At 44.2% G+C, this 22,195-nt stretch overlaps 1 protein-coding gene across 8 annotated transcripts in view; it reads right to left on the reverse strand.

Annotated features, from left to right (window-relative positions):
- RNF220 (ring finger protein 220) overlaps positions 1–22,195 on the reverse strand; it is a 350,539-nt gene that overhangs the window by 120,206 nt on the left and 208,138 nt on the right. For all 8 annotated transcript variants that reach the window (XM_077334013.1, XM_077334011.1, XM_077334012.1 and 5 more), the window contains one exon: positions 9,499–9,628. In XM_077334013.1, coding sequence (XP_077190128.1) covers positions 9,499–9,628 — 130 coding nt within the window. The remainder of the gene's footprint in view (positions 1–9,498; positions 9,629–22,195) is intronic.

The following is a 22,195-nucleotide window of genomic DNA, read 5'->3' on the forward strand; positions in this document are numbered from 1 at the left end:
GAGATCATCTCTTGCAGGGTTTCAGTAATGTGTCTTTATGAGGCAATTGGTCTTTCTCTGACGATCCCAGAGCAGCAAGTGTGGCGCTATGCCTTGGAGGGAGAGTGAGCTTTGTGCAAGGGGACACATGGCAAACAGCTGCCCTTGCCAAGCCCCTCTTGGTGACAAGAATAAAACATGACGATACCTCAGAATTTATCATGCACCCAATTACAATGTTAATTGGCAAGACCCAGAAATCAATTAATTCACAAATTTTTTTCAATTAAAAATAAAGATAAATCATAAAAACGTTTCAAGCAAAGGCCAAACTCTGTGAACTTCCTCATCTTCCTTTTGGGATGGATTAGAGTTTTTAAAATAAAAAAGGAATAATAATAATAATAATAATAATATTATAATAATATATTTTAAAAAGTGCTTGTGTTGTTGAAAGCCCCGTTGCCCTTGAGTGTCTTTGGCGATGCGCAGGAGGCCTGTCATCAGCAGGACTGGGCTGAAGACAGATAAAAAAGTATCGACCGGTCGGACACACGGCTTCTGCTTTATTGATCAGGCGGGAATTTAACTTGCTGTGCATATCCACGGTGTCAGCAAGGGCCACAGGCGAAATTAAAAGTACTTGGCTTGAAGATGTCGCCATGATATGGGGAGTGGGGGGAGGAATGGCAGAACAGGGAAGAAAGAAAGGATGGAAATTAAAAAAGCAGATGGAAAAAAATCCAGGATAAACGGATGAGAAAAAAGTTAGTCAATGGAAAGAAATGGGCAGCTGCCTCCGTCTGAGTCTCACTGAAAGTGATACTAGCTCATCTCTGTTTCTTTAGAGCTCTGCTAGATTGTCAGGTTGCTTTTAAAGTGAGAGATTTACAATGTATTTCAATGGATCTTTGTAAAAGAAAAAAAAAGCCCCTTACTCATAAATGTCTCTAATCTCACTCACTCAAAGCTCCATAAGACCCGAGTGTTGGTAGCTTTGGAAGCACCAGTGTGCTCGCTAGCCAGTTTATGTCCTTGGGTGTAAATCTAGGAGAACCAGAGGTGAGAGCTCTGACCCTGACATGACAGGTGACAACAGGACTTATTTGTGTTTTATGCACTCCATTTATCCTGTTGGGGAACTAGAAGTACAGCTCGCTCACCCCTTGGGGATTGGCAGCTCAAGAGCATCCTTATGAGGGCAACTGCAAGGAGGAACGGTGAGCTATCCAGGGAACTTTGTGTTGTATGGACATCTTAGCTGAACTTAGTCCCCAAACCCAGTGGTTAGACTGTGTCTCATATGTATCTCTCTCTTGTAGATACAGCCCATTCTATTACCTTTGCTATGCTGCAATAGAGTAGGAAATAAGCTCTCTTAATTGGATTAGGGCAATGATACCATTGCCTACTTCATAAGGGAGATCAAGTCCATGTATGTAATACATTTGCATTCCTTCCTTCCTTCTTCCAAATAGCTTGTGAAATTTCTAAGAAATGACCCATTTAGGTGGTGCCCAAATTTAGAAATGGTTAGTTCTGGTAATTCAAATGCATTGAGCACTTTCCAATCATAAACTGGGCTACACAGAATTAGATAAAGAGGATAAAGTTGTACATAAGCATGGTAAATGACAAAGGGTAGTGGTCATAATGTCTGTTAGGTTAAGCAAAAATAAAATCCACAGAGAAGCTACCTTGGCCAAAGCAAAATGATTCTCACCCTACAATTATAGGATTTATTTTATTTTTAAAATTTATTTTTTGATTTATACCATGGCCCTCCTGGCATGCCCCTTAGCTTACATTTAAGAAAAAAATAAGTTGAGTGAATCCCTACAGCTAAAGTAGCATTGTAGTTAGCGTAATGAACTACAACGGGGAGAATCCAAGTTCAGATCCATGGTAGGTGATCTTGGATCAATCATTCTATCTCCCAGGGTTGTTTCACATACAAAATGACAGAGGGGAAAACATGTACACCACCTTGAGCTTCTTGGAAGAAGGACAGGATAAAAACATGGTAAATGAATGAATTTGAGTATGTTTGAATGACTGGATTTCTATACAGAATGCTACAAATCTGACAACCAAGAAATCTTAACCAAAATGTAAGCTAGGTGACTATGCCTATATCTTCTTACTTTCTTGAAGTTATCTCAGATGAAGAAACTTGCAATCACTGGATATGCTGAATCAGTGGTTAATTCTCAAGCCACCAAGAAATGGTGTGAATTATTGCCAGGGTGTTTGCTGCTTCTGCTGTGAATGAACTGATGTGACAAACACAAATCTACCACAAAGCTGGTGCCTCTTCCTTGGGAGACTTTCCCCACTAGTTCTGATTTGGTACACACAGGAAAAACAGTCATAGCTTGAGTCCAGATTTTTGCACCATTGTCACTGTCTCTTCCAAGAGTTGTGCAATACTTGTATGTATTTATTTTATTTATTTAATTTATTGACTGCCACTCCTGGTCCAAGTCACCTTGTAGCAGTTTATAATAAAACCCCTTCAGTCCCTTCCCTTGTGAGAATACTCACTCATCATGGTTCTCTTGCTTTCCAGGAAAGCTGCAGAGAAGATGGGCTTGCACTGGATTTGGAACTTGATAATGTGGACCTTTAAAATCATCACAGGGCCACAAACCTCTGCTGTGTCTGAGCCTGAAGTAGTCACTAATGTTTTGGAAAAGAACTCGGATGTCACCGAATCCTGTCATCTGGACATTATACAGAGCAAGCCTGAAAAACATCTGTAATCTTCACTGTGGGTGGGATAAAACAAGATAACTGTGGGGTACCTTCCAAAAGAGTGGTGCTATGAGCATTTTATCTCCCGTTGGGATACAGAGTTTGGGGAGGGGGGGGCTGGCATCAGTCTCCTCTTTGCTCCCCATATTGGGGGCAATAATTGCCTTGCCAGCCAACTTAACCCAGAGCAGTGCACAGCCAGAACAGCCACTTGGCATTCTGTAGGAAGGAGTGGGTGGGTGGGGAGGGGGGGAAAGACCTGCATGCAGATTTCATTTCTGAGCCAATGCCGCTGTTTCAAGTGCCAGGAGCCTCGGAGCCCCTTCTCAGCATTACATATGTAACAGCCTCATTGAACTTGACATGTCAAATTCAGGCCATTTGTGCAAAATCTCCCTTTAATAATACCGTTTCATTTCACTCAAATGAGACTTGAATGCATGTAAAATGGAAAAGGATATTTAAGCGCTAACATTAGGCAGATGTCTTGCCAGAGGCCGATTGAATATATGAGATTTTGAAGTGGTTAACACGATTTCGCTGCTCCCTCTTAGAATATGTCACCTGCCGGGTGGTTTCCTCCCTCCTTTCCCCTTTTTAAGCGAAGGATATAAATTGAAAGAAAACAAAACTACAAGCTTCAGTTTGCAGGGGATTAACTCCGTCCATGCTGGTGTGCCCTTCTGAAAAACAAACAAGCCTCTCTCTTGCCTTTATAGGGCTGTATAGGATATCCCTATAAGCTAAATATAGAGGCAATACGTTGGGGCAGGATAAGTGGTGGGTACTGCTATTAAATTAGAGTACTGGAAAGAACCAGGGAGGTCATATAGTTCAACTCTTTGCACAGGCACGATTCCCTCTGCCTAAACCAACCTTGCTGGATGCCCATTTCGTTTCCTTTCAGACTTTATTTAGTCAGTGGTTATGGCAGCTGTGGTAGCCTGTTAGCAGTAAAATGAAACGGGTATCCTGTAGCTCATTAATGACTTACAAAATTTATTCCAGGTCAGGTGTTCATGAGTCAAGAGTTCACTTCACCTTCCCAAGCTGCCTTGCTGCTAATATAACATACAACAACCTAAAAGCACCAACCTAATGCATATATACTCTGATGCATCTGATGAAGTGAACTCGGACCCAAAAAAGCTTATGCTGAAATCAACTGCATTAGTTTTTAAGATGCCACTGGATTCCTTTTTCATTTAGACCAGTGGTCCCAAACCCCCGGTCCGGGGACAGGTACCGGTCTGTGGATCAGTTGGTACCGGGCTACGTCTCCTCCTCGTGGGCTGCCCTGCCACTCTGCTGCCGGCTCACCTTTGGTGCTCTCCAGCAGCCACTATAGCTGGAGCTCCCCCTCGACGTGGCACTGTGCAGCTGCTGCTGGCAGCACCCCCCAGCGGGCGGCAGGAAGTCAGGGGTGCCGGCGGGGAAGCAAGTGGAGCAGGGGCTCAGGCGGTGGCCGTGATGTCCCTCAGCAAAAGACTACCCCCCCCCCAGGCCTCAGTAAAATTGTCAGGCATTGACCGGTCCCTGGTGATAAAAAAAGTTTGGGACCACTGATTTAGACTATGGATACCTCCACCACTTTTCAGTGCTAACACAGGCCACTTATAATATGCATTCCAACGCAGGCTTTCTCAACCAGGGTTTTATGAAACCCGGGGGTTTCTTGGTGACCCTGGAATGGTTTCCCAAATGGGTAGGAGTGAATTAATTTTTAATATATATATTTTAAAACTGTTAAACATGTATTAAGTGATATAACCATATATGATCATGTCGACCCCTCCCAAATGGCCTGGAGGGGGTGGGGGGGGGGGCCTGGATGGCTGTGTACAAAGCTATTCTTCCCAACCATATTCTCCATGATCACACAACTTCTGGTTTCTCGAATCTTGAAGAATGTTTCAGAGGTTTCTCAACGGTAAAAAAGTTGAAAGAGGCTGGTCCAGCCCATTAAGTGGGAGGAACAGTAATGCTGTATAAAGGAAGCTTTGCCGCAGATGGACCACCATGCTCCTTTTCTCCACCCTTCAAAAGTACACACAAGAATGCACACTCAGGCACAAGAGTTAATGAGTGTGCAGCCTCTGGAAGAAGCCACTGGAACAGGCTATCAGCAAGTTCCAATTCTGCTTATCTGTACCCTAAGGAGTCTCAAAGCAGCTTATGATTACCTTCCTTTCGCTTCCCCACAACAGTCATCTTGCAAGCTGGTGGGTCTGAGAGAGTTCTGAGAGAGCTGTGACTGGTCCAAGGTCATCCAGGAGGCTTCATGTGGAGGAGTGGGGAATCAAACTTCAGATTAGAGTCCACAGCTCAACCAGTATGCCACGCTGGCCCTCAGACGTATAACTATAACTATAACTATAACTATAACTATCTATGTCTTTAGTGTTCCTGAATTGGAGCTACAAAGTGAGCAGGAACAAATTCAATAGACAGTTTTTAAAAATGGGGGGTGGGGCAGTATTTGCTCTACACGTACCCCACAGGCCTAAACAAGGCCACGGTTTAACTTCTTTTCCTCTGGCAGAAGAAATTTCACCAGGACAATCAGTATTCATGGGGACAATAATGCCTGAGCTACCTTGTTTACATAGATACTGATCAAATCAGAAGTTAAAGACATGAGCTGTCAGGTAGGCAGCAAGTCTCAGTTAATCAGAAATTCTTATTCATGAACCTTAACTTTCTCTCATTCTGGGAAAAATCATCCTATATAAACTGTAATTAAGTTGTAATCATTGGTGAATAAAATTCATAGTTACATCTCAGGATGCTAACTCGGGAATCATCATCCCCTCTAAGTCCTGACTGAGTAAACAAGCCTTCAGAGGCCACGTATGATAAAGCAGCCAGTGCTTTTCCTGTCTGTGGCATCTGGATGAAAATAGGATTTAAGTGCTTCTGAGCACTGTCCAAATTATGGTGAGGCACAATATTCACTCTGGTGCCCTGCTGCAAAAACAATATGGGTTCGGGCAATCTTTGCGTGGCCATGACTAGGGAAGGTTACTTTCCCCATCCCTGAACATGAGAGGTCCTTTCCCTTAATCTATTATTGAATACTGTATGCAAAAATCTGAGATTGGGAGCATCCTCTTTTTCAAAAGATCCTTCCCCTTGGCAAGCAAGGTTCTCCCTCTCCCTAGGATGATTTTCCCATATCATACTGATAAGTAACAGCTGCTAGGCCATTTTGGTAATGATTGGAGTTTGGCAGGGAGTTGTGCTGGGCTTCTGCACTCTAGCTTGTCACATTTATGAGCCTAAATTTTATTTTCAAGTTTATTGGCTTATCTGAGGATTGTTATTAGTTTCCCTTTCTCATTACGTATGGCTTTTGGCTTCTAAGTTCTTTCTGGGGATAGAATCACATACCAGAAGGGTGAAGAGTACCACTTTATTTCCAAAAAAGCTTCTCTACTCTGGAGGGGTTTGTGTTAAATATGAGTGAGCTCAGGTAAGCCATCACTTTGATAGATGCTGTTCCATGGAAGTGTGTCCTGCATCTCACTTCCTGTGAGGCACAAAAGCAGCCTGGCATTTAGGGTGGCATGCTCCCATGCCAGTGTGGGGCAGGATGTACAAGCAGGCCGGCGATTAGCCCCTCAGGCCTGCTCTGTAGAGGAGACCAAGCATTATCTATCACAGCACGGTAAGAGTCATTAGTTAATAATTAATAAAGACCCTGCTATTGCTCTTCCCCATGCGTGCAGCCGGAGCGGGTGAGGGCCAGGAGTGAGCTGCCTCCCCCTTTAACTGCCGTGGTTATTTAAAGGAATAATGCCATTCTTTTTCATTTGTCAGCTGGCCCACAATGGCCCTTGTCAGCCTTTATGATTTAGCGTTTCCTTTCCTTTCCCATTAAACGCCACCTCCCCCCCTCCACACACACCGCTACCCGCCTCACGCCAGCCACAGGCTGCTCTCGGCCTGTTCCACTCCAAGACTAGCCTAGCTCTTTCCACAGGCTCCTGTGAGCACTAATTGCTTCTGTTCATTTAAACCTGTTCGTTAATTTGCTGTGGCCCTTTATTAAGTTGGATGCAGCCCAAATTACACCATAAATTATTTGCACAAGGGAACTGGGTGTCGCGCGGGATAAATGGCTTGGCTGTTCCCTTTTTCCTCCTTTCCTCCCATCTGAGAAGTAGCCGATTCTATCTCAGTCTGGATACCACATGGGCAATGGGTATGGGGGTCTTGGTCCAGCTTGGATTCAGTAGACCCCTCGCTGCTGCCCTGTGCAAATCTGTCTTTACACCTTGTCCAATAAGACCCCCTGTTCTATTGAGAAAAGGCCCAGACTATGGTGGGCTCTCTTTCCGACCTTGGGGGTGGTCCATTCAGGTGCCAGGCAGTCCACAGCCTGGTTGTTCCCCAATTCCGGCTGTTCCCAGCCACCTGATGACATCACCCTACTGCCAAAGGCAGCCTGATCATTTTCTTCACCTTTTAATGACCGGGGAATTCATTAATAATTGAAATAAACACGCTCTCTCCCAGGCTGCAGTTTTATTAAGGGAAGGCCAGGGATCTGCCAACCCTTGGCTGCAGCGATTTCCTAAATAACTGCTAGCAGTTAAAATGCAATTAATTTTTTTTTTAAACAGAGGACTTTTGCTGTGCTGGTGAAAGCAGCAGGCAATGGAGAGGCAGCCTCGGGGTTGATGGCAGCCTCCTGGGAGGTGGGCTGGTGGACTCTACCTTTGTGTCCACATTCTTAACCCCTTCTCTGCCCCACTGGTAGGGTAGAATGCTTCCGAAAACAGTACTGGTTTTTAATAGGCATTATGCAAGGAAAAGGATGAGTGGGAAAGTGTAATCTCACCATTCAGGCTCTCATTCAGTTGTGCTGTTTTCCCAATGGAGAGTATCTCATGACATTTTTTTTGCAGCGGAAGGCAGTTTAAAGAAAGAGATGAGAAGGAAAAATAAGGGATTTCCAACTTTCCCCCAAAGCCTAATTTGCAAAGGCATTTAAGAGTCAAACAGATGTGCTAGGAAGCTACATGTATTCCCATGCTTAAAATGGGGACAAGTGGAGGGAGTGTTGTTAAACAAAATGAGCTTGCAAGCAAGGGTAGCTAAACCCAACCTCCACGTTGTCCCACTGCATTCTCTCACTTCTTTCAGTTCAAGTTTGATACCAACTGAGAAATGCTGAAATCATCTATTCACATCAAGAAAAAATCTGACAAAAGGGGCAATGTTTGGCTGCTCTTGTCAACATGCTCAATTACAAAAAATACACTGCACACCCCGGCAGAGGAACAAACGCGCATGCGCAGCTGCTCTGCACATGTGTGCAACTGCCGCATGCGTGCAACTGCCGCATGTGTGTTTGCACCCCCGCTGGACGCAAATGCACATGCGCATAAGGTCCACACATGTGTGTTTGTGCTTCCCTCTCCCCCCCCTCCCGCAGCAAGAAGTTTGCCGGACTGCAAGCTAATCGGCTGCTTCAGCGGCTGATTTGCTCGTGGCTTGGCGAGCTTCTCACTGCAGGGGGGGGGGAGAGGGAGCTGAGGCCCGCTTCTGAAGCTCTCGCGGCCCGGACTGAGGGCTGGGGACCACTGCTTTACTGCAATTCAATTCCCTAGCTCAGTGGTCCTCAACCTTTTTATCACTGGGGACCGGTCAATGCTTGGGGGGGGTAGTCTTTTGCCGAGGGAAGTCGCCACCGCCTGAACCCCTGCTCCACTTGCTTTCCCACCGACACTCCTGACTTCCCGCCGCCCGCTGGGGGCCACTGCCAGCAGCAGCTGCACAGTGCCACGGCGAGGGTGAGCCCTAGCCATGGCAGCTGCTAGAGAGCAGCAAAGGTGAGCCAGCGGCACAGTGGCAGGGCAGCCCCAAAGGCAGCAGCTGGGGAGGAGGACGAGGAGGAGCCACGGCCCGGTACCAACTGATCCACAGACCGGTCCCGGTCCCCGGACCGGGGGTTGGGGACCACTGCCCTAGCTCACTCTTTCTATACAACCCATGGAAACCAGTACTGGCAGGATTGACCGGAGAAGAAAAGACCCATTCACTGAGAACAGATTTCAAGAGAATATTTAGGCATTTTAATAAATGTTGAAAACTGTTGGAAACAGCTCTCTGTGCGGTGTCTCCTGACGTGAGACTGTAACAGGAACTCTCTTCACCATAGGGTTAGTGAGATAGACAGGGACACTGACCGCTCACCTTTGGTCTCATTGACCTGTCCCTGGAGGGTAATTTCCTGCTTCCCCAGTCTCCTCCCTCTTCTCCTCCATCTCCCAAGCCTGCAAACATGATAGAAGGGAGATGCCTCAAGCATCTCTCTCCATCCAGCTATTTAGATTAGAATAGGAACCTTATCTTTTCCTCTAAGTATGTAGTATTATGTTCTTTATTAAATAATTCTTCTATTCGTTAAGTACCATGTTGGTGAACGTGTCTTTCTTTGTTGTTTTCTGACCACATGCACTCTGCCCCACACTGTGCTACTTGCCATACTAAGGCACTCTGCTAACTTTCTGGATATTAAGGCCTTACTAATGCTTAATATCCTTAAAAAACAAGCCCTAAGCCAAGTGCTTCCACTCTTCATCAGAGGATATAAGATTTTATATCTAAAACCTATAAGATTTTAAAGGTTGTCCAGTTGGGTAGTCTGAGTCCAGCTGACTGTAGGGGGAACGGCCTCACATGGGGTGGTTCTTGGGGTGGCTACATCCTGATGTTTGTGGCATGATGTGAATTGGTAAGCAGATTGCCTGCCCTTACCTGATGTTAAGCTGCGTTAACTTCTCCATTTCCTGCTCCATATGCTCTTGCAGTTCACCAGGACGAAGCAAGACCTGACAAATGGGACAGATGGGAGCCTGGCTGTCAAAAAGTGTTGCCTTCTTTTTGCCTGTAAGGGAACAGGGGATATTGTTGAGTCTCAGGCAGTATCAGATCAATTGTGCTTTAGCTTCCTTGTAATATTCTTGGAGCTTGAAATAGTAATTAAAAATAGCCCAAAGTTCCATCAGCTTGAATTAAAAACCCCAGGGTGGTAGCAGATGGTATATGGCATCTTACAGGTCCAACAACCAATATGGAACCACCATGAACCACCAAAGTCCAATACATGAAAGATCATTTTCCTATATGGATATCATTTCCTTGTAAGACAGGTTCATGTCAGATGAAACATGCACACATCTAGTTTGAAGTATACCTGAATTAGCAATATATTTTACTCAGCATCTATCTGCTAAAACACTGGTCTTTAACCCATTTGTCCAAACACTCAGATTGATGGTAGAGATCCAACAGGTGAGTCACAAACTGTGATATAGACACCATTATGTTGCTGCCTTCTGGCAGGACTTGTTGCTAGTGTGAATGTGTCAGGAGATCTCTTTCCCCTGTCAAGCACAGCCTGGTCCCTCCAACCTACAGTCAGTACTCCAATTATCTGCGCATGTGCTTATAGCATAGAACTACCCTGAAAGCTCCCCTTTGCCTTCTCCTGCCCCTAACCCATCAATCTTCTAATGCTTCCAGCACAGAACCTATAGTCCCAAAGAAAGCTGAAGGTGCAGGGGCTACACCGCAAAACGTACAGAACTGTTGAGGATGATACTGACCAGGCTGGGCTATATCTGACTAGGAGAGAGAGAAGACACTCTCCTCCTGAACCTGCCTGCCCTCTTTTCTTCTTCCTCCTCCTCAATACAGTACACCTCCTGCTGCTCTTTCAGTGTTTTCTCCACAAAGCAGGAAGGAACATGTACCTGAATTATTCCTATTATACCAAAGCAAATGGCTTGTCTGAATTAACTCTCAGAGCAGAAGATGGGCTATTCAGGGTTCCTTGTAAGTCTGAGGGGTCTTAAGAAGTATAAGCAACTGCCTTGTGTGAAATGCTAAGCCTGAATACATTTTTAGCTCCTCCATGAACAGGAAAGAGATTGAAAGCCTAAAAAGAATATAGGAGGTTCTGCACACCCAACTTATCCCGAGGGTCTCCAAGCAGATGTATGATTACTTCTAGAAATTATCTGTCTCTGCCTTGTTTCTTCCTCTCTGTGACAAATGCTGAGAGCCCCAAAAGAGATGGGGCACCACTCTGAATCATCTCAAAAAGCCTCCCTTAATATACCAGCAGCACACGTGAATTTTGGAGAACAGCAGACAGCAGTTTAAATGGCTATGTTTAAGGCTTGTTACAGAGCCAATTCCTTTTCCTGCTCAGATACTTTATTGTACTCTGCATTAGAATATACAGCACCCTGCTAACATAAAATAAAACTTTAAAGCAAAGAACCAAGTTATTGTAAACTAGATATAGCCACACAGTTTTGAGTACCAGTTCCAAAGCTGTGTTAGCTGCTCTGGTCGTCAGAGGGCGTTGCACACTCAAATCTGATGGCAGCCATGAAGGGGAGCATGTTTTATAGCTTCCTATTGTCATCTAAATGTGAAGCTCTCCTGCTAGATTATTTATTTATGTATTAGACATGGATCAAATTGGTTAAATCCATGCAAGAGGCAGTAATGCGCCATAAAGCAGGCTGCATGCAATGTGGCCTTCCAATCAAAAGCCAAAAGGTGCCATTTTATGGCCCAAGCAAAAAGTGCAACCCAGTTAAATGAATCCCCTTGAAAAGAACAGCCCTTCCCAGAGGATAAAATGTTGGCACCAGCACTTTGCTGGGGCTACATAAACAGATGCAGGGGAAGACATTTTCATAGGAGGAAAGGCAAAGAGCTAGAATAAGTTTGGAAATAACCTTGACTCATCCTTCAAATTATGCATGAAGCAATGGTTCAGGGGAGCTGCCATTCTCCAGCTACCTCACCACATAATACACCCACCAGACTATTCCTTTGGGGAAGCAGGATTTCATTCCTCTGTACTCAGTGAGAGAACTCAGAGTCCTCAATGCAATCTACCAAGCTATCTGCCTTTGCAGTGTGTTATTAACCCTTTTCCAAACAAACAAGAACCCCCCCCCCACACACACACACCCCAAACACCTGCTGCAAGCCCTGGCCTACATAACACAGATCTGAAACATAACTAGTAGGCTGCCCTACAGGGCTCTCTCCTGTTTCCTTATGAACAAAATGCTGCTGCTTTTCAATAACAACCAGACCTAAACAATCCTCACACTTTGAGGCTGAGCAATCCCAACTTCCTCTTGGAGCTTTTCCACTTTTGTGTGGTCAAGGTCCAAAATAACCCAAGGAGGTCCCCCACTGACTGCTATTTATAACCATAGCCCATCAGTTCAACAATGCTGGGGTCTGAATCCTCCCTCTTAAAACAAACAGGCAGCCTTTGAGCAAACGGGAAATCCTGCTAGATCCCTGCTGTGGTCTGCATGCTCGGATGGGTAAACAGGCTGCCCTCCACCCTGCAGCCCACAGTCCCCTTCCCACAGTACTGCAATGGGATACATAATGCTCATTTGAGCGGCTTGTCTGTCTTTCACCACTAGATGTGATCCAGAGCCACCAGCACTATTAATTCAGTGCCATTCAGCTTTAATTGCTTTCTGACCCATTTTTATCTGGCAGAAGTTTCTTTCTCATTTCATTGTTTTTGGCAATTGTTTAAAATTGCTTCGGAAACAAAGGCAAATGCTAAGTTAAAAAAAAAAAAGAAGCTCTGCATACCTCTTAAGCATCTAAAAATCCGAGCTGGAATTTCAATAGGTTTGCCAAAAAGTAAGTCCCTGTTTGCACTGATCATAGTCAGCATTAAAATGCATGATACAGGTGGCTGGCAGGGGGCATTTTAAAACCCGACTAGTTATAATTAGCCAGCAACATTGTGACTGTGACCATGAAGATATCTACTGTGCAGCTGAACCTCAATCTCAACAGGCTTCATGATTACAATACAGGTGAAGCTTGGAAGAAAAGTTTGCATTTAATATATGTAATATTGGGAACAGGACCCATTTCAAGAGTACATTTTGAATAATACAGGATGACCCTAATGACCCTAGCTCCAAGATCACAATCTTGTCCATGCAGAGAGACTTGACATAAGAATCATGGGGTACAATTTCTGTTTCATTCCAAATCATACCTGTTGAAGGGCTTTGGTGAATGAGACAGCAGTAGTGAGTGTGATGCCATGCAATTAACCATGCTGCTCAGCCAGTGCCAAGTCTGAGAACACTGTTGTGCCATGAGCTCCTACACCCCTCCTATTTTTGCCAAGACTGCAGCCTCCGAATGGCCCCTTTCAAGCTTTGTTTTTGGCAGCTGTGTTTGTATTTGCTTGGCCTCCCTGTCTGTCCTTCCTTTCCCTTTGGCCCCTTGTAACTCAGCAGGGTTCATCTCCAATGTTTACCCTCCTTGGCACGGCTGTGCTCTCCCCTACAGCCCTTGGCTTGCTAATGCTGCAAAGATGAAAAGGACCAGGCATGTCCCTCTCCTGTGTATGCAGACTCCCCTGGGCTCCAAAGAAATTCTTCATTCTAAGTGTTTGAAACTTAATATTTCCTTCTCAGAAAGAAAGAAAAAAATCCTTCAGCACATAAACCACTAGACTAGTCCTGTATGATCTTTTCACACATCTTGATCTATGTGGGCACTGTGAATAAGTCACCTGCTTCTCCCTTACGGCAACCTGTAGTTAGAGGGGCATGATGGATACACTAATGTGAACACAGCAGCTGTAGTGCTTACCCAGGGTTAACCTCTCTGTGTGAATGTACTTTCAGAGTTGTTTCAGCATTATGATGAAATCATCTGAAGGGCAAGGAAGCTGTACCTGCACCATTTCCTGACTCCTCAATGGCTTTACTAACTTTTGTATTGCTGCAGTTTCCTAAAATTGCTGCCAAGGAAAATAACATCATGTTGATGCTGTAACCCCCCCTTCCATAGCAAAACAGCTCCTCGTGAGAAACTGGAGACAGAAATCATAGCAATGTCTCATGGCAGAACAAAAGCGGTGCATACTTCTGAAGCCTTCTGGAGATGTCCTTTTGTCTTCAGTGAACTTCTGAGAATTTAGTTTGTAGATATATTACAATCATATTTGTTTTAGTTTCTTATGGGGTTTTAAGGACTATCAGGTACATGAATAATCACAACTTCTGTCTAGGTAGAGTCATCCTGCTGAATGTGAGCCCGTGCATGGTTATGTCAGAAAAACAAGGGAACCTGGGAAACCAATGGCCTTATAAAAGGAATTCCTCTTTGAATAGTAAGCTTGTCCCCATGTTGTTTTCTCCAAGTAATTAAACATTGATTTTATACCCATGCTCAGTTACCCCAGACAATTTACACTCTATGTGGTTCTAACAGAAGCTGTGCCAGAGAATCCATAGTGAAATGTAAGACAATTATTTGAAAACATGCTTTGCTTATGTATGGCTATGGAGAAAGCATATTCTCCTCTCGTCCCTAGCTCTAGGTAGTTTGCAGCTGTTCTTTCCACCCCTTGCCACATCAGTACTGAACCAAGGAGCAGTGGCACAGGCACAGCTGGTGTGTTTGGTACAGCACTGGGGGCATTTTCACAGCCATCCAAATCCATGCTTTCCACAGGGCCATCAGCTGTGTTTGCACACAGCCTAAAAGGCAGTGCTCCAGGCCAAGGGCAATGTGTTTCAGAATGAAAACAGATTTGTAGGCACTTGGCATAGGAGCAATCTGATAGCCAATGTTTTGTGACAACATACCCTTAATTTTCAGTAACTAAGGCTGTTTTCCAGTCAAACAGCCCAGCGAATCAATTTCACACTCACTCTCTCCCATTTCATAAACATGCATCTGCCCTAACAAATCCACCCAAATCATTTAGTCTGAAACGCCCCAGAATAAATGAGGATCCCTTTCCCCAATCCAGAAACCTGTTGCCTGACAGGTTGCACAGAAGCTGAACGGTAGCAACATAATGGAAATGCTGACACAGCCTCGGGGCCTGTAATCAAGCTTCTGAAGTTTCCGTGGTGATTATTCTGCCGTCTGTGATGGGCCTGCTGTTATTTCTGTACTGATAGCAGGTATCTGCAGTGACAAGCCACCTTTCCTTCCAGCTCAGAAAACAATCATACCAAGAAAGCCTCACAATGGCTCTGGAAGAATCAAATCCTGGTTCTGCTCCATGGGAATGAGGCAGTGCTGCCAATCGATGAGCGTGAGGGGCATAGGCATCACGTTTTCTTCAAGGATCTAATGCACTCATTCAGGCTTCTCAGGCCTGACAAGCTGTCTGTGACCTGAGCTCAGCCTGGACCTGAAAGTACAGACAGCATCAGGTTCAATACCTAAACTGTTGAAAAGTGCCCCAGCAAAGGTTTCTTCTGCCTTCAGATGTAAATTAGGGAGGGGAAACCTAACAAAAAGCATATCACAGGAGAGTTAAGAGGAATTTGTGTAGGTTTCAAAATAAAGTACCCAAAAGAGCATAAAAAGAGCCCTGGTGAATTGGACCAAGGACCCATTTAGCTGGGTTTCCTGTTTAACACAGAGGCAAATTAGGTGTCACCATGTCCACGACCCGGACATAAAGGGAACAACCTTCCCACACTGCTGTCTCTCAGCAACTGGTTCTCAGAGACAGTATGAATAAAATGAAAGGGATGTTTCATTTAGCAACCAAGGTTAATGGCTCTTGATAGACCTAATCTCCATGATGTTGTCGAATCTCCTTCTACAGTTATCTACATCAGGGGTGGGCAAACTGTGGCCTTCCAGATGTCCATGGACTACAATTCCCATGAGCCCCTGCCAGCAAAAGCTGGCAGGGGCTCATGGGAATTGTAGTCCATGGATATCTGGAGGGCCACAGTTTGCCCACCCCTGATCTACATTAATGGTCATCCTGTGGCGATGAATTCCATAAGTGAGTTAATTGTGAGAATTGTTTAATTCCTCTGGTCTGCCTTAAAGCTTCCACTCAACAATTTCACTGGACAATTTCAAGTTCCTACATAACAAAAGCAAGAACAAGTTCTCTCTGCCCATTTTCTCTACATCGTGTACACTTGACATTTTATTTTTATATTATAAAATAATCCCACCGTTTTTATTTCAATTATCTTTGAATTTATCGTTCCAAACATTTATAAATGAAATCAATTTTTACAAAAGATACATAAATATGCCTTTTTCTATTGCCCTTGTATAACAAGGCGGCATGGTAAAATATTTTGGTATTAATATGGTAAATATGGTAAAAATAATATGATAAAGTATTATGGTAAAATATTCAATATTTCATAACTCCCCCCATATTTTCATTTTTATGTTATAACATGCATAAATTTATAACTCTTTATCAAGCATTCTCTATAGGCATCTTTTGGGTAAACTGAAAACATACTCATAGAGGATGATCTACCCCAGTCAAAGCATTTTATACATCTTTTTCAGGTCTACGTAAAAGACAAAACAGGGGAGAAGTGCAAACTCAGAATGTGAAAAACGTGTTTGATTGACTACAAACTCTTTGTTTGGCGATGAGTACAAGGTCTGAAAGGGGAGCAAAGGTCACAAGTCTGAGACACCTTGCCCTGGGACATAATCCACAGATAAACTCTCTACAGAATAACCTGTACAGTTTAAATTACACTGTACCACAAGCGACAGCAAAAATATGTGTCTTAGCAAAAGCAAATGAACAAAGCTATATATGGCAAGGAAACCCAACACATTTTTTCAGGTTATATTAGCCACTCTCCCTGCTAATGTGAAGAATTGCGTATCACAATGTACATACTATTCTTTAGACTATTTTAGGAATCACATTTATCCAAGTGCCCTGAAAGAACATTTTGGGGGAAAAACTTAAGCTGAAGTTCAGGGTGAAATTAAACATTAAACATTAAATTAAACATGGGGCTGCTAGTGTAAATGGAAATCCTGCCTCATGTTCTCACCTTTCCCTCTGTCACAGTTCTGCAGGGCCTGTAAGATGGAGCTCTTCCTCCAGGTTGATCAAGTAAGATCGGGACCCTTCCGCAGGACACGCCTGGTCATCAGGTGAATCCTTAGTCCCCAAGGCTGTTTGATTGGTTGGGGGGGGGTCTGTTATTGCCACCATTATCTGAGAGATTTTATTGTGTGTGTGTGTGTGGGGGGTGTTAATGGGATTTTACTGAAGTTGTTGTTCCCTGCCACAAGCCACTTGCGGGTGTGGCAGGCTAAAAGTCTAACAATAAATAAATAATAAATAAATAAACTCCAGGTCATTACAGTTCATACATATCCACCTCACATCACTGTGTCATTGCTGATGGTACAGAACCACACAGCAGAATGATGTCAGGAAACAAGGTAAATTACACTAGGGCCCATTCTGCACACATAGGATAATGCACTTTCAATGTCCTTTGGCAGCTGGATTTTCCTGTGTGGAACAGGAAAATCTACTTCTAAAGTGCATTGAAAGTGCATTATGTATTGTGTGCAGACTAGGCCTAGATGGTACTAAGGAGTGAGAAGTTGTGTCCAAGGTGCTGTTGCCAACAGCAGCCCTAGGTAACATTTAGTGCCACTCTTAAACAGCCTCATCCTCCACTAGAACAGGTAAGTAGAATGCCATGAAGACAGTAATGCCACTGCACAGGTAGCACTCCAAGTACACTTCTGCCTTATGCAACAAACTCCACAGTCCACCAAAGTAAGATCGTATTTTCCAAGAATAACCAATTTTTGATTTCTGCCATAGGGAACTGGATCCCTCTCTTCTGATTCTGAGCCCACAGCTGCCCATCCTTAGCAAGAAGAAGATGGATAGAGCTGGGCAATAATTTAAGAAACTGAGCGAGTCTGTACATCCAATCACTTTACAAATCAGGAGAAAGGGAGAGAGGATGAAGGGGGGGAAGAGGAAAGAAGTGAAAAGGCCGTGCAGGGAAATGCATCACAATTACTGTCTAGTCTCTAATGAGGGGCCTGTCAGGAGGCTGTCATCCTGCGGAAAGCCACCTACTCAGAGAGATTCAATAAAAAAGTAGCAGAGAGATAAAAAAGAGATATATTTCAACCCCTGCTAATATTCTTTTCATTTGTCCCAGCACAAAATAAGATACTGCACTTAACCAGCTCGGTTAAAATGAAAGGGGGGAGGGGGGCTGCGTTGATCAATACCGCTAAAAGCTGGACGACACAGTGATGGAGTGCAATTTTTTTGTCTGTACTGAAGCCTACTAGAGGCCCGGGCTGTGTAATTTATGATTCGCACGCACGCCAGCTAACTAGAGGCTGACAAGACAATGAATTCTCGATGAGAAAGAAGAAAGGAAGAAGACACCACGGCAGAGATCCGAAAGAAAGAACCATGCACAGCATCCCTTCTTGAGCCCACCTGGTCTAGGAGCATGGGAGGGGAAATGCTGCCCATCCAGGACATTAGCAGAAGAGAAAGTTAAAACTGATAACAAGCCTAGCATCAGGAATGTGAAACTTCCTGTGCCAGCTGCCTCATTATTTGTGAGCCTGCTTGGAGATTCAGAGAAAAGTGCCACTAAGAAGTCCTTAGGGAAACTAAGCTTAACTCCAAGTAGTTAAAAACTGGGTTAACGTTTTGTATTAGACCAAGAAGAAGGCATTGCTGCACAGGCTCCTTTCTGTATAAAGACTATCCCACCAATAATCACTTTACAGCAGGCAAGCAAAAAGGCAAAGTGCTGCTGGAAACTGTTTATTTTATTTATTTATTTTCAATTTTTAGACCACCATTCCCAGAAACAACCAGCTCATAGTGGTTGACATACATATGAAATCCCATAACAATAAAACATCCAAATAAAACCCGAGATGGCGATAAAAACATAACATCAAGAGAAGTAGTCAAACTGTGGCCCTCCAGATATCCATGGACTACAATTCCCATGAGCCCCTGCCAGCATCTGCATTTGCTGGCAGGGGCTCATTGGAATTGTAGTCCATGGACATCTGGAGGGCCGCAGTTTGATTACCCCTGCACTAGACCAATCCCACTCCCGAACCCCATAATCAACAGTCACAAATTTCTTCTGGTAGGATGAGATGTAGCTTAATTTTTGCATGGCAGATAGTGTTCCTTCAAGAAACTTTAGCTGAACTGCGCATTATGTGTTTCATACTGATTGCAGCAAGACTGTGCAGGAAAACTCATGGTAATAAGACATCCGTTGAATCTGTGGATGGGGTGACTAGATGAGGTGAGACGTGGGCAATGCTCTGCTTGCTCCAAAACACTGGCAGCCTGCTGGTCTCACGCTTGCTGACTGCTGTGAACTATGAAGCTTGTAAGTTCTAGTAGGCAGCTGTTCATTTTTGAAAACTTATTATACCTCTCTTATAGAAAGTTTCAAGCTTGTTTCAAGCTTGTATCTGCTTGTATCTGCTAGGCTACATTTAGTCCATGACTAGTTTCCTTGAGGTTGCATTTATAGATTGCAGCTATACCAGCTGTGTCTTAAAGTGGTAGACAGGTGAAGAGAAGAGGGGCAACTGAACTCTGTGTACTTTTTCCTGCAGAACCATGCTCCCCTCTGCTTATGGAAATTTTGAAATCCCCCCCCAGTGGAAGTGAAAGCAGTTTTTGAGTGGGAATTTTAGCAGGTGGAATAACACAGGTGGAAAGAGTTAAATAGAGCTTCTTCCCCTCATTAAAATACTGCTTTAAATCACAGCTCTTACCAGTGCATTCGTTTTAAAAATCTCCAGGGAAAATATCTGCAGAACTAAATGTAGTTTCCCTTTAAGGATTGAACATAAGAATGAAGTCATGGCTGGCAAGACCCAAAATCCTGTCTGTAAGAATGTCAAGATCAGGAAAAAAACAACACATTGCAAAAAATGTATACCGAACAGAGCAATCTTGGAAGGATTTATCGTACATGAATCATTGCCTGTTTTTCTCAGAGATTTAGAGACTCCTGAGACACACAGCTACATCCCTTGGACTATCCAACCAATAGCCAATTGTTCAACCTGCCCTTCACAAATGTGTATATTCAGACTTTTGTCAATGAACTTTTTAGAAGTGGGGGCTGCTTATTTTTGAAACTGATTTCCATCCCTGGGTAGATTTCTGTGAGGGGCTCATCCCTCCTGACTTGAACAGTCTGACTGGGAATGGCTGACACTGGAGAGGAAGAGAGATCATGAAAGGAAGATATGTAGTGCACAAACGTGATTCACAGGTCTCAGACCTAGGCTGAATCTGCACAGAGCTTTTCCCCCCTGCTTTCGATCCTGCTGAATTCAGATTGATTTGAACCTGAGTCTTTGTGCCTCCCCCACCTTGAAACAGAAACCCATCTGCATGAGGCTGCGAGCGGGTGGAGGAGGGAGCGGGGGGGAGCCCAGGCAAGCAGAGATGAAGACCCCTGAATTCATCCTCCAGAATTAAGAGAATTGCCTCCGATGCTGATCTCTCAACCTCTCCTACCACACAGGGGCTGAATCTACAGGTGGGCAGGTGAATGAGCAGGGATGGCATTTGGGGGGCAGCTGAGACAAGCGAAGATGAGCCAGCAGCAGCCTCTCACAGAATGAGACATATCTTCGCTGCGAGAAGTGTGGATTCTGGAGCATAGTCACCTTTAACCTTAAAAAAAATAAATCTTGCAACCAGGAACTAAGAATTCTTTGAACTGGTGCCCAGCCAATCATGGACAGACTGCCTTGTTAGGGTGCTGTAGCCACAAAGCAGCAACAAGTTATTTTGTGGAAAGCAGATAGCTGCACGTTTACTCAAGCCGATTTTTCAAATATCAAGGGTTATATCCACTCCAGGATATCGTGGGGGAAAGGTAGGGTCACTCCGGCTCAATCATACTTGTTGCAGATTAAAAATTTAAATTGCCCAAAATCAAAATGGAAATCGCATTCAGTGTAGATGTCAGGGATTGACTCGACCTGGGATTGGAATAAAAGCTCCGTGCAGACTCAGCCCTAGTTTAAGGATCTGTGGGGCCCATAGCACTGCAGCCAGTTGAAGGATTCATGGGGCCTCAGCAGAGCACAACTGGCACTGTTACTTGTGCTGTAGTGGCAGGGCACCCTTCCCACCTGGGACTTTGGAAGCAGATTCTTTTTTTGTTCATTCTTGTCCACACACTGCTTAAATATGAAGACCCCCTAACAATCACAGTGTGAAGGCTTCCTAACTGTACAGCACTGTAGTGCCCCTGGAACTGTGGGGCCCATAGCATGTGCTACCTGCACTACTACGATAAACAACCCCTGATAGGCCCTCAGCTAACTGATGCTAACTTCTTATGTAACATCTGATCTCATACATACTTGCTTAGTAGAGGAAAAAGAGTTGGTTTTTAAACCCCGCTTTTCATTACTCAAAGCGACTTACAATTGTCTTTCCTTCCTTTTCCCACAACAGACATCCTGTGAGGTAGGTGGGGCTGAAAGAGTTCTGACAGGGCTAGCTCTAACAGGACTGTGAGTAGCCCAAGGTCACAAGCTGGTTGCATATGGAGGACTGGGGAATCAAACCCTGCTTGCCAGATTAGAAGCTGACGCTCTTAACCACGACAGTAGACTTAAAGTGTCCTCTTTACATGAGACCTGACAAAATCTCAAATATTTCTAAGGCCAGAAAACTATCCAAAAGCCCACCAGACCTGGTTATGAATTAGTGTCATTCTAGTAATGGCAAAATTTTCCAGTTCCCTTAAGAAATGGAAGCTAAAATGTCCCATATAATGTTTACTCTTGAACCTTAAGGGAATGGATATGCTGGGAACAACACTGGATCAATAATCTGAGGATTCTTCCAGATCACAACATTCAGCTGAGGAACGTAAAGCTCATGAGGACCCAGAACTCTTCTGGGGAATCGTTTGTACTGCCACAAGAAAGGGAAATATAATTTTAGTGTTGTGTTGTCCCATGCCACCTCCTGAGAAAGTAAAAGCATCAAGAGCCTCTGTGATGCATATCAATCATGTCAAAAAAAAAGTTCTACATTTCCATCTCAGTGTGTTTATAATCTGAAAGGACACCTTATACATTTGCAGTTCTGAGAATCTCTTCTCTTTTCATATAGGATAGAGAGAGAGAAAAAGCCTGCTGCAAAGTCCAACCACACAGCTCTCAGCAAGTTTCCATCCAGCTCTTAAGATGTAGATATGTCAGGCGTGGTCCTTTATACTGGTCCTTTGCCCCCTTCACAGGTAAGATATTCACATCCTGAATCTCCCAAGTAGGATGTAGCCCCTTATTCCTTTTCCTAAGTTATCCTCTAAGGAAGTTGTTGTCCTTGATTTGGAGGACAGTGTACTACTGGGGATATAATAAGATGCCTGCAACAAGACACAGAGACAGGGCAAGGTCCTCCACTAGTTCTTGCCCATTCCTTTACCAGCTCATCCCCCCTCCCTCTTCCTACTCACTTGTGACAAGGAGGAGGGGGAAGCACACATACTGAAAACACAGATATTGAACTGTCAAAACTATTTCCTACAAGAAAATAGATTCATCAGCTTGCAGCAGGCAGGGTCAACGCCACATA

This window comes from Paroedura picta, chromosome 4 (assembly GCF_049243985.1).
Source record: "Paroedura picta isolate Pp20150507F chromosome 4, Ppicta_v3.0, whole genome shotgun sequence".
In the NCBI taxonomy this organism is placed as follows: domain Eukaryota; kingdom Metazoa; phylum Chordata; class Lepidosauria; order Squamata; family Gekkonidae; genus Paroedura; species Paroedura picta.